The 16,354-nt window shown below is 39.5% G+C and overlaps 1 protein-coding gene across 1 annotated transcript in view; it reads right to left on the bottom strand.

Moving 5' to 3' along the window:
* Positions 1-16,354, bottom strand: part of trps1 (trichorhinophalangeal syndrome I) — a 131,172-nt gene that overhangs the window by 85,048 nt on the left and 29,770 nt on the right. Inside the window, exons 3-6 of the mRNA XM_066675819.1 lie at positions 8,796-9,148; positions 7,375-7,878; positions 3,166-3,753; positions 286-821 (exon numbers count right to left, since the gene is read on the bottom strand). Of these exons, the coding sequence (XP_066531916.1) occupies positions 286-821; positions 3,166-3,753; positions 7,375-7,878; positions 8,796-9,148 (1,981 nt within the window). The remainder of the gene's footprint in view (positions 1-285; positions 822-3,165; positions 3,754-7,374; positions 7,879-8,795; positions 9,149-16,354) is intronic.

Below are 16,354 nucleotides of genomic sequence, written 5' to 3'. Positions count from 1 at the left end.
GGATGGATTAAAACATTAGAAGTAAATTTGTTCAAACATAATCAGTTTTAAATGACCAGCAGAAAACATTTAAAGATTAAGTTCAACTTGTTGTGTTTTGGAAATGTTTTATACTGCAATAGGCTGGCTGATTTGGTTATGAAATGACAAGTGGGCTTTTTTAATAATTTACTGTTTGTATATGGAACAGTGAGTGGCTGGCACACATTTAAAACGAGACTGGGTTTACAAGGTAAACGTAATTGTGTAATCCACAAAAGGTGAGCTTCAAAAACATGGCATTACCTGTAGTGACGAAAAATCTCCTCCTCCACCTCAGTGTAGAAGTGGCACTTGGTGCAGGTGTACTCTCCCTGTTGGCCCCGCCCCTCCCCTGTGGTCTCCTCTTCCGCTTTCACATCCAGCAGTGTATGGGGTGCGTGGGCGCTGTCGTAGTGCAGCAGCAGAAGGTCTATGTCTGCTGAGGCGAAAGAGCATTGGTCACACAGGTGAGTGACTGAGGCTCTTGGGGTAGGAGGAGGGGTGTTGCTGCCTCCAGCAGCAGTCAGCTGCAACAAGAGCAGAGCACAGTGTGAACAGGAACTCTTGCGGCAGGCAAAGGGGTAGGAGATGTCACCCAGGTGTTTCTCCGGGCTGCAAAGACCACGGGGGCAGAAGGGGCAGTGCTTAATGGTGCACTTGTGGATGCTATGAGCTCGCTGATAGTGGCGCAGGAGGGGTGCCACCACAATCACGTCCGGCCCGTGGTTCATGGAATAGCGGAAGTCACAGAACTGGCAGTTGTAGCTGGTGACCACTGTGTCTGGCTCACCTTTTCCACCCTGAGTCAGAAAATGGAAGAGTGTGGGAAGCTGTTATCAAAGCAAATGACAGCTACTATGAAGAATAAATAGGATTCATCTAATTGAACTTTGACAATTCAACTTCCCTTACTTAAGAAATTCTGGTCAATTATTATCATCAAATATGCACTGAACAGTCACTGGATTAGGAACGCCTACCTTGTATCTACACTCATTGTCCATTTGCTCAGCTCCACTGACCATACAGGAGCTCTACAATTACAGACTGTAGTCCACTAGGTTCTCTGCATACTTTCTTATCCCCATTTCACCCTGCTCTTTAATGGTCAGGACCCCCACAGGACCCGCAGAGAGCAGGTATGATTTGGGTGGTGGATCGTTCTCAGCGCTGCAGTGGCACTGAGGTGGTGCTGTTGCGCTAGTGTGTGTGGTTTTTAAACAGTGTCCCCTCACTGTCCACAGTAGTTCATCTGTCGCTGCACAGTTTGTGTTGGTCGCACTCAAGCCCTTCATCAGTGGACACCAGATGCTGTTGACCGGATATTTTTTGGCTGATGAAATATTTTCAGTCCAGCAGTGACACTGAGGGGTTAAAAACACCAGCAGCCCTGCTATGTCTGATCCATTCATATTAGCACAACACACACTAACACACCACCACCAGTGTCACTGCCGCACTGAAAATGTTCCATCACTTAAATCATACCTGCTCACCAGTGGTGGTCCTTTGTGGGTCCTGACCCCTGAAGAGCAGTGTGAAATGGGGATCAGAAAGTATGCAAAGAAACAGGAGGACAACAGTCTGTAATTGAACCACAAAGTGCTCCACTATGATCAATGGAGCTGAAAAAAACTAACAGAGATTATAGATACAGTTTGGTGTTCCTAATCCATTGATCATTCAGTGTAATCTGCCCTAATAATATTTAACACAATAATTTCAGGATATTTGAAAAAGTAAAACAAGATCATCTTAAATACGTTTTTGTTTTCTATATTACACGACATGTCTACCAGTTAATTCGGTATCATATGATAATAATTATGGCGGCACGGTGGTGCAAGAGGGAGTGTCACAGTCACACAGCTCCAGGGACCTGGAGGTTGTGGGTTCGATTCCCACTCCGGGTCTGTTTGTGAGGAGTTTGGTGTGTTCACTCCGGTTTCCTCCCACGGTCCAAAAACACACGTTGGTAGGTGGATTGGCGATTTAAAAGTGTCCATAGGTGTGAATGAATGTGTGTTGCCCTGTGAAGGACTGGCGCCCCCTCCAGATTTTGTTTCTGTCTTGCGACTGATGATTCCAGGTAGGCTCCAGACCTACTGCGAACCTGAACTGGATAAGTGGTTACAGACCACAATGAATGAATGTATGAATGAATGAATATAATCAAATCATGCATTCAGCTGTTTCATAAAGATTCATTCCATGATAACTTAATATCCTTCATATCCCATTCATATACTGTAACCCATGTATCCAGAAGGGCTGGCCCTGAATATTCATCTGTGCGGATATGCATTCGTTGGGTAGGTATTCAGTTTATAATTTCGAGATTAGGGAATTCATTTTTTTGGAAAAATTTGGCTATTGATAAAGGCAGTTCTCCACTCCACCCCTATTCAGGCTCTACAGTGGTTTTAAAAAAAAACTCCCCAGGCACTCCACCTGTATTCAGCCTTGTCAATATAAAAGTCCGGAATGAAGCCTAAAACACGCAACAACAACCTATTACAACGAAGTGTTGCGAAGCTACAGTTAATTTTGTTAGCGTTATACCTCGAATTAGACTAGATCACCTCCAAAATGCTCTGGTTAACTGATGTACTCTGTACCCTTAGCTGCACCTTGTAGGTGCGAGTTATGGAGCGAGTGAGCGGATTTTCCAAATGCCACAAAACACACCGAATATTCAAATGTTCGCCGAATTATGTGACCGAAGCTCCAAAGCCCTAAAAATGGTTTTCAGGACAGCCTTAGTACCCAGATCAGCGTCACAGTGGGTTTTAGCCTAACTGGAATCACAGGGTGCAAGGCAGGAACACACCGTCCATCACAGGACATCATACACTCACTGTGCTTTTGGACTGTGGGAGGAAACTGGAGGCCCCAGAGGATGTCCACACAAAATTAGTTCTGCTACATTCATAATGATGGTGTTTTACTCTTAATGTTAAAAAGATGCTCAAATGTAAACATGGTCTATGAAATACCTTCCATGAATATTTGTGCACAGGAAACTTGATTTAAGACCTTGCTCTAGTCTGAAACAATTGTCAAAGCATATTCTCGATTTAGACATTAAAAATATTATCAATATCAATAAATAAATATACAAAATAAAACCTTATCTATATGAACCTGGCAGTTGTAGCTGGTGACAATGTTATCGGTGTCACCCTTGCCAACCTGGTGCTCCTTCCTCCTGGTGTGGGGGTCTCCTCTGTCTTGTGGTTTGCGTTCCCTCTCTCTAGGACTACCCTCTCGTACAGCCGCCTGACCATGTCTCTTCTCGTAGTGCTCCAGGAGCCTGGAGGAGCCGGGAGTCTCACAGCTGAAGCTGCAGTACTTGCACCAGTAATATGCCACTGGGACGTCTCCCGAAGGACGGCTCTGGGAGTCTGGAGGCCGGATGGGTACTGAGTAACCGGCCACAGAGTCATCCTCTGCCCTGACAGCCACTCGCTCTGCCCAAGTGCCCTGCTCCTCAGACCCCTGCCAGGACAGGCAATTTCCTTTTCGTTCCTGAACTTTCTCTTCAGCGTTAGTTGAAGCAGGAGGTGGGTTCTTCATCTTGTTTGGGTGTGCAGCCAAGAAATGCTGCTCCAGCTCCACAGAGGAACTGCCCATGTAGGTGAAGTTACAAAACTTGCAGCGGAAGTACTTGGTGTTGCCCTGGCAGTCTGGCGTCTTTCGGCCTATGCCTATGAAGGTACCAGCCAATGTCACCTGAGAGAGAAAGGAAGAGGAAGAGGAAGATGAAGGATAGATAAAATGAGACAGAAATGGAGAATAAATGATCCATGAGTGAAAAATAAGGGGAAATACAACAGCTCTGACATGTGAAAGACAACAGATGGATAGTTTTCAATAAAGCTCCCAATTTAGCAGCGGAAGGCGGCGGTTATCTCCACACAAAGGCAAATCATGCCACTTTTAATGTTTTTATTACATTTCAGCAGCAAAAATGTGAAAAGCATTCAGCGAGCGGGTGGGAGAAATAGGAAATCTGTGGAATACAGCTTAGGAACAAAGCAACAGGGCATGAAAAGGCAAAATGGTGTTCGGTTGTATTATACGCCACACTGAAAATAGGAAGTGCTGAAATGATCTCTGCAAGATAATTCTTCTACATTCCAAAACTGCCTGCAGGTTTTTTAATTACCACATAAAAAAGAGACTATGCTAATTTCAACTCATACCTATTTAGCTGAAAAAAGTAAAAAAAAAATTACATAATTACAAAAAGACAAATTACTTTTCACTTCAAAAAGGTGAAGAATTTAAAAATGCACTATGATAGATCACTCTGCACATTTGATTAAATGTCAAAAAAACTTTTTGTGTAACATTTATGCAACATGCTCCTAGCAACGACAGACTGATGAAGCTTGAAGCGTGAGCCTTTCACCCTCATATGCACCGAGAAAACCCACTGTCGAGTTCTAGACAGAACACTGGTATGTATCCCCCACCAGCAGCCCTACAGCTATATGCTCAGTAGCTGATTAAACAAATCACCCCCACTTGTACTTTGCTACAGACTCTTAATTCCAAACATCCAAGTTAAAAGAGCTAATTTGATGTCTGGACTGAGTCCACTAGCAAATGCACAGCAGTTATTCATTCACTACACCTTAATTGAGACAAAACAGATTCACCGTATTTTTCCACACAGAGCTAAAAACGACTGAAATAATTTATTTGATAACAGACAGGTTTGTTAAAATCTTTGTATTACTGACAGTATTTTGGGCATATCTCAGTTGTAAAGCAACACTGGACCATTAGCAATGTAACCAACACACATGTCCAGCAGTCCAGAAACTGCTGTTGCTAGGAGAAAACTTTGCAAAAGGCAACTTTTCCAGATTCATTTACATTCTTTCGTCGTCTCATTTAAAAGCTTCAAGGCATTTAGAGATGACTTCTAGTTTTGTCAGTTTAACAGCATTCCTTGAAGGCATGAAGGGCACAGTTGCCTATCAACTTCTGGATAATAGTAAGTACACAGATACATAAATACATAATAAAACATTATAAAATTATAATATAACAAAAACCTTAAACCAAAACAAACAAATGCATGAAAAATGTTGAAGTCTTGATAAACTACAGGAAAAAAAATGTGTGTGGGCAAAGACTCGCTGCCTTCAGGAGGAGAGCAACATTAAAGCCATTATGGCCTGTTGGTCCAAGCCGCTGCCAAATGGGCCCTGCATGGCAAGAGCCAAACGCCTCCAAAAGCAGCTCGTTCTGAAGGAACACTGGAGTTAAATACGCCAGCAGAATTGTAAACACGACATTGTTGAAGCAGAGAGTGAAACCACAGTGAAAGCTAGGCAGATAAATAACTATGACATCTGTTCATTACCCATCATTTAAAATAAATCGACTCCCCTGTTTTTACTGGCACCCCTTGCCCGACGCCCCTGTGCTCTTTCCCTCCCCCCCTTTTCATAGATTAAATGAGAAATCGGTCTTCGATATTACTGCATGGAAAATTCCACTAGGAATGAATACTGAATAAAGATTCATTTATCCCCCCACTTTTTTTTAAGGTTTACAAAGTATAATGAAAATTTCGAGGTCTAGAGGTTGAATTGAAAAAGACTGAGGGCACAGAAGTTTGACAGGTGAAAAAATGCAGCTCCAGGACCTTTCTGCATAATACATAGGTTGTCGGCGCATTCAACCTGCTTGTTAAAGTGTGTATAAAACTGAATGAACACTCTGGCAGCAGCTCAAAATGGCTTCTTAAAATCACTCTCATTCACATTTGTAATAGTAATGAATAAATTATTGTGTAACTACTTTTTCCCAACAAGATGGGACTATAAATAACTATCTACGAACGAAACAAAAAAATGTAGAGCACAGTTAATCAACATTTAAAACATATTTTTATCTAAAGTCATATGGTTAAATCATAGGCCTAACATTGTTATTTAAAAAAATAGGTATGAAGTTCAGAAGGTCAATAAAATCTCAGCTTGAATTGAAGATCACATTATCTTCTCATGATATGTCCTAATAAAGCTGTTTCAGAGAATGGCACGAGTGAGCAAAGCTGTATCCAGGCTAATTAGAAATAGGAAAAAATCTAGTTTTGCTTATAGCAGGAATACATGTGCTTCATATTTTTACTATATACAAATTATGTAGCTACATACAAACTTACAGTTAGCACTGTGCACTTGTTCAGTGGCAGTAAAGTGTTATAAAGAAGGTATAACGAAAATAGCACCTTCCAAGAGCAAATCAAGTAAAAGCTCTTTCAACAGAGAGGCGTTAGTCATTAGTTACTTTCTGAACAGTAAGAAAGAAAGAGATGGACTTAAATAGTATTTTATTTCTCTGCTCATTTTTAATGTTGTTTGTCCTTACATTTAACTTTGGAAAACTAATCATTTTTGCGCTTTTTTTTGTTAGTATATTTACATTTACCCCTGTGTATCTAATCATGTAGCAACTGTTTTAAACTTTAGCTTTAGTTTTAGGGAAACTTTAGTTTCCTTTTCCCTTTATGTAAATAAACATTTAAGTCCTTCTTTCCTCAGGTAGCCCTTGCTGCTTGCCAGACTGCCATTGTAAATAAGAATATGTCCCTAATGACTTGCCTGGTTAAATTAAAGGTTAAAATAAAATAAAAAATATAATATAAAAATATTTCTATTGGTCAGCAAAACTTCCCAGAAACATATTACACAAGGGAAACAATCATTTAACCTCAGCGTACATTGATGAAGCAAGTTTTGAAAATGTTTAAATTTGATGCTCACAGTAGATAAATGCCAAGTGATTGAGGGAGAGATAGAATGTTCTGATATGAGATTTTATTAACATTAAAATAAATAAATAAATAAATAAATTTCAAGTTAAGTTTAAGTGTGCGACTATGAGGTTCATGATTTATTCATTACAATTATAATTATTCTCCTGTTTTCTTGCAGCCCTACTTATAAAAACATGATTCTCATATTTATGCTCCTGAGAGCTAACAACAATGTTATCAACGTGTTATCAACCAAGACCACAGATGATTGAAAACCAATGGAATGTTCAGAATAAATTTCTTTCGTTCTGTGATTGTTGTTGGCAAACTGAATTAAGAATCTGCACACTGGCTTCGATTAGAATCATCCCGCAATTTTCTCTTCTGTTAGTAATTAAAGGGAAACTCACTTCACTAATTGGGGAGAAAAAAAACAAACTTTGTGTTAATAGACAGTATTCCATAAATGGGGCAGACGGGCACCAAAAAAAATGTATTAAAGAAAAAAACAATAAAAATTTAAATCACTGAAGAATCAAACAAATATATTTGTTCAATAGCATGCAGCCTTTTACCTGAACATCGTAGGTGCCATTGAGCAGTGAGGCTCTAGGTGATCCTGTCTCAGCTCCAGCTCCGCCGCCAGGGGTGAGGGTCACAGCTCTGGAGCAGTCTTTGGCCTGATTCTGGGTTTGAGTCTGGCCCATAAACTGCATCATATTGTGCAGGGCCAGTATCTTGCTGTCCAGCTCAGCATCTTGCCGTGTCCTGTTGTGCAAGCCGAGGTGGTATTTGCGGAAGTGTTTGATTAGGTCAGTGGGATCGTTTCCATAGTAGCCGTAGCCACAGATGTTGCACTTGAAGTCCTGCAGCTTGGGAGAGGAGGCTGGAGGGGCTCCAGTTTCAGCTCCCAGTGGGCTAGAGGCCTCCTCAGGTCCATCACTGGACCTCCGTGGGTGCAGCGGGACAGGGGGAAGTTTGGAGCCATCCAACACATCTCCATGGAGACCATCAGAAGCCAGCAGCACCAGAGGGCTATGGGAGGGGTCCCGCTCATCTCCGTTGCTGGTTGCACAGCCCTTAACACAGAATTAAAAATATCATAATGCATAGATGTATCGTATTTTGACACACACAGACACTACACAAGTAGATCCATTTTATATTGCCATCAACAATTCTAAGCAAAAGGATTGTTCAATATTTCACATAAAGTGAATATGTATGTTCTGCACTAAATCCAATTAAGCATGTCTAATAACAGTCACACGCAAAAGCTTGGACATCAAAGTTCCAATGATATGTTTAGATCATTTTCTTAGTAACAATCCTCTAGAACAACCTTAAAAAAAATTTAATTAATTAATTAATAGGGGTGGGTGATATGGCCCTAAAATAATATCACAATATTTGAGGGTATTTTCACAATAACGATATCTTTGGCAATATGATGAAACAATGAAAAATACTTATATTAATTTCAAGAACACACTATTGCAACAAAAAAAATAAAAGATACGTTATTATTTATTAGTAATTATATTAAACATATGTAATATATATTAAAAGTATAAAATGGTTTTATTTATTGAAATGTTTTATTGACTACAAATGTAATGTCAATCACTGAGAGCCACTTCCACCACACTTCACTGCGCCTAAACGACTCACGTAAAGACTGTATGCCATATTACGGTTAACTGCATGATGTCGTTAGGTAAACATGTTAGAATATTATAGAATAATAATATAGAATATTGACTTTTTAAAATTGTTTTAAGAATTATGACGATATTATTGGGAACCCTTTGTGTGTGTTATATTCATGCTTTAATACTTATGAATATTCATTTTGACAGTAGGCTCTTTTTGTAAAGAACCCCAATGTTGGTCTGTGTTGTTTAAGTAAAGTTTGCTCATCAAACATTCACATCTAATGTAATAAAGAAGTATTCAAAATAGCACAACAAGTGTATTTTCACATTCCCATCTCTACCTGAACAATAATGCAGCCAGGTCGCTGGCCCTCAGTCCCAGACTTTATGACCTCTTCCTCTTCGGATGGACTCTGGACTCTGTCCCCTGCCTCACCAGGGTCAGAGCATCCAGGGGACGTAGTTGTGTCCAGTGCTGCAGTGTCTGCAGCATAATAAAAGTCGGGTTTCTCTGCATTGTCTGGGCCAGGGGAACCTGGCTCCCCCTGCTCCTCTGCCATCAGTCTGTCTGGCTCTGAGGCCTCGCTACCGGCCTCGCCACTCTCCACTCCTGCTGCCTCTGCCGCGACCACCTCACCTTCCTCTTCCTCACCGCCAAAGCTTCTCAAAGGGGGATTCTTTTTCCTCACCATATCTAAAACACAGAAATGGAGAAACAGCATAATGCTCTGTTAAGTTCACACAAGACATGTGAAGTTATACTGAATACTGATAATGTGTAAAAAGCACATCTTTCATAAAAATGTTAAATTAATGTAGAATACTCTTCAGAGTAAGACCTAATGTTCCTTTAGCATGGCATAATGCTCCTTCTATACACACGAAGGATACAGCCTGAGGAATGTGTGTTGACCTATAAACACCATGGAGTCAGCAATAACATTAACATTAATATAATGCTCACAGTTAAAATCTCCAGTACTGCTAACATTTAAAAAGATATGACATGATCTATACACTGGATAATTAACAGACTGATAAAGAAATCTAGATGCTTCAGCAACACTGTAACCTAATACTGTTAAGTCAATAAAGCTTCTTTGAGGGCTGAGCACTGAGTTAGTGTCTTTTCGGGGCTAAAGTGAAAACAGTCAGCGTGTGGCTTCGTCTGCTCAGATGTTCAGGCAGTCAGTGGCGCCTTTTGTCTTCGCACAATATACTCCATAAAAGCTTCTCGATTGTTCTTCGATTCCCAAAACCATTCTCAAAAGAAGCAATTTGCTTACAACAGGCCTTCCAGTCTGTCTTTCCAGCTCAAGCCATAAACAGCTCCGTCGTCCTAATATCAGTGACTATGGCAGGCGCCTGGCTTTTTTCTTTTTGTTTTGATGATATTTTAATGAATAAAATGTGCTCATTCATGTCACGGATGTGGCTTACGGACATATTTCACCCAGTGTATCAAATCAACGTCAAAAAAGGGGGAAAAATGAAATTTATAACCTGCTTCATCAACAGGACTTACCATCAGCTTTCTATGAGCTCATATGTTGGTTCTGAGTGGACCAAAATATTTAACCCCCACTCAGAAACATTACATTAAGCAGGTCTGTCATGGCAAAGTGCACTGAAACAATTTATGTCACAGAATTAGAGTGAATACAACTGAAAACTGCTTTGAATTTAGTTGCTATTACATTGTCTGCATGCGTGCACGCATTTGTGTGTGTGTGTGTGTGTCGGGCAGTTACCATTTCTCATAATTTAACAAAATCAGGGCCTGTCTCATTTCTACTGCGAGCGATCGAGAGCAATTTCCTAATTTAGGCTGTAAAGCAAATGGGTATGAAATAAAGCAATTTATGTTTGCTAAAGGGACAACGCCTTAACCAGGGCTGTGTTAATAAAAGCTTTAGGAAAAACTAATCTGAACCAACAGTTCACAAATCTCACCACACCCCCTTAAATCACTACGACATTGCCAGTCCCTCCTCACTCTGCCAGTTTTCATGATAAAGACATGGAGCCAGAAAAAGTTCTAAGCTTGTATTCTCAATTCTAGTACTAACACACTCATGTGAAACCTTACCTAGGGGATGCTTTATAAGTTACAGAAGCTTAGAGTTATAGTTTAGAAGATATATCTTCTTGTTACATATATTTTTACTAAGAAATGTTTTGGGGGTTTATGTATAAAAACATTCGTTTTTACATCATCAATTTCTATCTTCTCTTTATCTGTTACACAGGCTGGTTTTTCTTCTGGGCCTTTTCTGATAGCACTCTTTGTTTCTACTACATCAAACAAGAGAAAATAACTCTTTTCAGAACCTGTCATTGATTCTAAGTGTAGAGTTCTGCTCATAGAAAATGATTATATATACACATTTAATATAAATAAATATATATATATTCAAAATGACTTAAGAGTAATATCTTACTGAAGGTTGAATTTTTTTTATTTTCTCTTGATGTAAGCTTGCATTCCTAAACCGTCATAAAGCACATCATTAGTGGCATCGCACAAAGCATTGCCACAGACTATCGTATTAAAGCACTATCTGCAGGGCAAGATAAACCCACATTAGTGCCATGATGACTGATCTAAAATGGCTGGTAATGATGAGAATGCTGTGCATAAACACAACGTTCATTCCAGCTCCCCCTTGGAAAAAAAAATGGCTAGCCAGGATTTTTATTTCAATAAACTCTGGATCAGCGTAACCCCACCAAAAATTTGTATACCAACTTTAATCACATTTCAGACGGAGTAATCTTTTAAGGCACTGTTCATTACCTGAAGCAGAAGCACTGTCTTTTTCTCATTACTTCACTCTCTCTCTCTTTTCATTTCAAAAAGGAAGTTCAGCAACATCAGAGTTCGCCTAAGCAGTGGGCTTCACCAGGGAAGGTGATTTAGCATGAAATGTAGAGGAGAAAAAAAGAAAAGAAAAAAAGTTTTTAATCCTTGATATGCCACGCAATTACATTAAAACTTCAGGGGAAAAGTAAGACATTACCATTCCAATCCCCCATCAAAAGACAGAATAATCTACTTTTATAGCCCCTAGGCATTCACCGCGTTCCTGTACCAGTCAATTCAAATCACCGGTTCACTTTCAGGTCTCCCCTACACCCCTACATTATACTCTTCCTCATCTGTTATTGTGCCTACTCAAGAACTTACTTAATAAAGTATAATATGCTTTTTGAAGAGGACGGTACAATCAATTTTCTTAATTAAAATTGAGGGGGGTGGTAGGGATGAATTGATGTCTGCCTTCGTCTGCATAGGGTAGAGGCAGATACAAAGCTCAGGTCTGTCCCTGAAGTGCTGTTCTACAACTGCGCTAATGCAGATCAATGACATGAATCACAACTCTATCAGAGGGCATCCTGGCACAGCTCTTTCTGCCACAATCTGCATAAGAGAGGCACTCAGCAGGGATGTAAATAATAATTATTTCTTGATTATTAATAGAGTCATATATGGACTATTACTCAGTTATATGGCTAATGAAGTCGCAGTCTTTTCCTCCGATTCTTCTCACATGTCAATTGTTTGCAAATATAGTACAGTCCTTTTTTTATAATGCAACATAAACAAGCATAATCAGTCAGAACGACCACATGCCTCATATGAACGTTACAGAGCAGTGCAGAATGCCTTTACTTTTAAGTAAACAACTATTTGTTCAATACGTGACTTCTTCAACTAAGTGTCACTGGCAGAGTTTCCTGGAGGACCCTGGTGCTCTTAACTTTCTGATCATTTTCACCATAAAAACTGCCCCACAGCTGATCAGATCTGTGATGTTCTGACCTAATAAACCTGCTGGTCTGGAACTAAGGAACCAGTACTGCAAGGGATTACAGGGTGGAGTATTAATTATGGGTTTTTGTTTTGGTTTTTTTGACACAAAGAACTCTAACCCGAATTATATATTTATTGAAAAACAAAAAAAGAAGAGTATAGGAGCTACCAAAAAAGGCCACGTCCACTTCCATTGGTTGGTGGAAAAGAGGTAACAATAACAGTAATAATAATCTCAGCTGTCATTTACTCCACTTAGAAAATGAGGTCTGAGCAGAAAACCTCGCCTAAGTTGCCCTCTAGGCCTAGAATGGCACACCCTTAGTTTAGGGTGAGGAAAAGCAAAATACCAAGTGATCTGGCGTCACATTCTGAGGACTCAATTAACAAGATAGGGCGGTTGGCATGCCAGTCTTTGTGGAGGTACTTTAAGATTTAAAGCTAGCACGTGACACATTGACACACGTTATCAGGAGGAAAATCCGACAGGCTTTTCATCATCGCCGCAGCTGACAGGGTGAAAAGAGAGGCATTCTTGTGGATTACTTTTGCGCACAAAAGGCGTGCACACCCATCAAACCTGACGATGAGGCGACTCGAAGCTCACACAAAGTCAAAAGCTCGGTAGTCAAGATCAACAGCCCTGAAAATATTCTCCACTCTGATCTATCCTTTTGTGCTCTGTCAGGAGAACAAAAGAAAGCAGGTTTGCATTTTGTCTGACGCAACACAAGTGCTCCTTTCAAAAGTAATATTTTCTATCTTTTATTATAATGGGCTTGAGACGATAGAGAAAAACACACCCCCTCAAGTTCAATTTTACTTGAGGGTGGTTAAAGATATGTACAAATCCCGTTTCCAGAAACAATGGATTTTTTGTTTTTTTAATGAAAATTAAAAAATAAATTATTTCACCCACCAACTTAATTTAATTTTGTTAATATAAACTAATTTAAATTGTATTTCCTAAAACACATGCAAAATTGAGACAAAGGCATGTTTACCACTGTGTAATGTCCATGTTTACACTTGGTTTCAAATGGTATTTACACCCTTGCTTGGAATTCTTGCCTTATACAAGACTTCAGCGCTTTAGCTACTGAACAGTCCATGGTTGCTGGTGTCACTGTTGTTTGATTAAAGATGCGCCATTGGAGACACATCTGGACTACAGACAGGCCACTCAAAAACAGTGTGTCTACAAAGCCACACTATTGTATCATCAGAAAAATGAGCCTGACGTTGTCCTGCTGAAATAAGCACACAGAGGAAAAGTGCTGCCTTGATGACAGGACATATCTCCCTTAAATCCCAATATTAATCTCCACATCTAAGGCATCTCCTTGTGTAATAGAGTGGTAGCTTGCATTTCTTAATGTAGCAGCAGACTGTCTTATATGGGACGATTTTTTTGAAAAGTACTCTTGAGCCCAATGTGGCCGTATTTCTCACAGTAGCATGCAGCTCCATCTGAGGGCTCAAAGGTCACACACATCCAACAGTGGTTTCCAGCCTTGCCCTACACGAGCAAATACTTCTCCAGATCTCCTGAGTCTTTTCACAAGGTTATGTACAGTACTGTTAAAACCTAAATTCATTGGTATTTGGCAGTGAGGGAAAAAATGAAAAGACAGAGGCTTTGAGGATAATCTATTCATATCTATTATTTACATCTACTCTTTCATTTTATATTTAACTGCTTGTAGCAGAAAGTTTAAAAAACTGTGTAAACTGATTTTTCTTTTTTTGTTTTATCCTATTTTGCCTGCCCCAACTTGAGCATGTTGCAGGCATCACATTCTAAATTTATTTGTATTTACAAAATAAATCTAGTCCGTTAGTACAAACAATTTTTAACACTTCTCTGTTAAATAATAGTCCAGGAGTTAACGAAACACAGATACTTCTTTTACAAATAAATTCTACTTTTCCACAAATGCAGTTCTCCCCACTTTTTTTGACAAATTCAATGTGTAAGATGTAAATATATCTTGCTTAAGAATGATCAAAAGCATATTGTAGATATACTCAATTAGTTTTGCCTACAATATAGATATAAGCCATTTACTACATGTGTCTTATGCTTGTTTATTTATTTACATAATTTGTAATATAAATATGCAGTGGGAATATGAATAAAATCATTTCCGGTGCTATTTTGTCCTACAGCATGTATATTTTGATGGCTTTGACAAAATGTTCACCTCAAACATATTATACAACATTATATCTGGTATAAAGCAACATATCTGTACTTATTTCATATTATAATATTCCGTGACGTAGTTTTAAAAGGCCTTAAACTCGATCAATGCTGTGGGCTATTCTCATTCCTTTAGTTTTTATACAACTGCACCATTTCTGTCAAATGACCACTGTTTCCATCTGCGCCACTCATTTCTGAATAATGTAAAAAGTATCTGAGGAACTCCTCTTCATTGTCAGAGGCTTTGTCACCTCAGATGCACTTGGCACAGATCTTAACCCAATGTGCAGCCAAATTAACAAGATATGAAACAGAGGGAATGTTTATCTGGCCACTAAAACGTGTTGACACAGCCTCAAAGACATATCTAAGTATGCACTGAAAGCTCGCAGTGATCGGAGGAACAGGTACGAGTGTCATGGCCTGAAAGCCATGTCGTGATAGCAATAAATCTTGTTTAAATGGTCCAGGCATGCTAAAGTCCCCTGTTCTTTCTCCCCGGGCTCGCAGGCCTGAGCCGAGGCACAGACAGCCTCATTTGCAAAGAGGCAGCTCAATTCCAAATATGTCATCTTAAATGTCAAACTCATTTAGGAGCTCCCGTTTCACTGCTTCTCTTCCCACACGACAACAAATGGAGGGGATCTCCTTAGTGGGCCAGGCCCAGTCCGCTGAGCTCTTTTCTCTGTGCTGGCTTTAATTCGTGTCAGTAAGGGTCCCAGGCTTTGCTGCCAGTCTGTGGCTCCAGCCGTGTCCCAGACAAAGGCCAGGTGCTCCGAATTAGCCTGCAGGCCTCTAAGGTCATTAAGAGCACTCAGGGCTGTGAGTAAATCAAGACATTTACTGCACAATCCTCCGTCCCGCATCCATTCTAAAGTGGATTGAGAGTTATAGCCTGATAGTAAAACTATGATGCTAGAGGTTAAGGCGTTCACATGCAGTAGGTTGACTTTATTCTAAACACAGCAATGTGCTTGACCACGTACTTGCAGGCACTACAAAATGCTTTTTATCATCAGGACAAAAATGAGATGGCTTTAAAATAGCTGCATCTAAATTAAACGTATTGCATTGTTAAAGAGTAAACTGCCTTTAGACCTAAGTACAATACACTGAAAAGACTTTTATCACAACAAGCACTTTTACAAACACAGTTATCAATTATATATGTATAAGCTAATATGCATAAATCATTGGGAATTCCTTCTTTCTACACTACTTCACAAGCTCAAAACAGTCAATGGGAAGCTTGATTAAGGTCATAAGTCATAAGTCATAATAAGTCATAATCACAAATATATTTGTTCATCTTCAGACCACAGTTCTTCAATTACACACTGACTGTGTAAGCATCATGCATTAACTGAACAGTGGCTGAGGTGACCGAGTTTACTGGGGTTTTTCGGGAGGGGTGAAAGCTCAATGCTGTAAAGGAAATGTGTGCGCTGGAATTATAACTCAAGACACAGAACATCGCTGCGAAACTAAACGCAGAATGATTATCCTGTTTTTATAATCACTGGCAGCTAAAATTGTAACTGAAATGATTATTCTGAGATATGCCCAGTCTTACCATAAACGAAGCTGTAATTTATTTAATATACAGAACCCTTCGTATTGTTGCTTTCCAAAGAAAAACATGTGTCTCCATTTTGTCAATTTGTTTGCTAAATAATCTGAACACTGACGACGTTCTTCACATTGTGTAAAACTTTCAGGATGAATGGACCAATAGAAATGCTCCAAAATGACATGGAAGAAAATCTTCTGACACTGCATTCCATTGAAATTTAAGTTTTTATTTTTATTTTTATTTTTTCTTTAATCTGTAAAGTTACTATTTTGGAAATACGTGTTTTTCTCCGGACAGAGATTGTGGT

This window comes from Hoplias malabaricus, chromosome 6, assembly GCF_029633855.1.
Source record: "Hoplias malabaricus isolate fHopMal1 chromosome 6, fHopMal1.hap1, whole genome shotgun sequence".
In the NCBI taxonomy this organism is placed as follows: domain Eukaryota; kingdom Metazoa; phylum Chordata; class Actinopteri; order Characiformes; family Erythrinidae; genus Hoplias; species Hoplias malabaricus.
The sequence above is the reverse complement of the archived record's forward strand: the minus strand, read 5'-3'. Positions and strand labels throughout refer to the sequence as shown.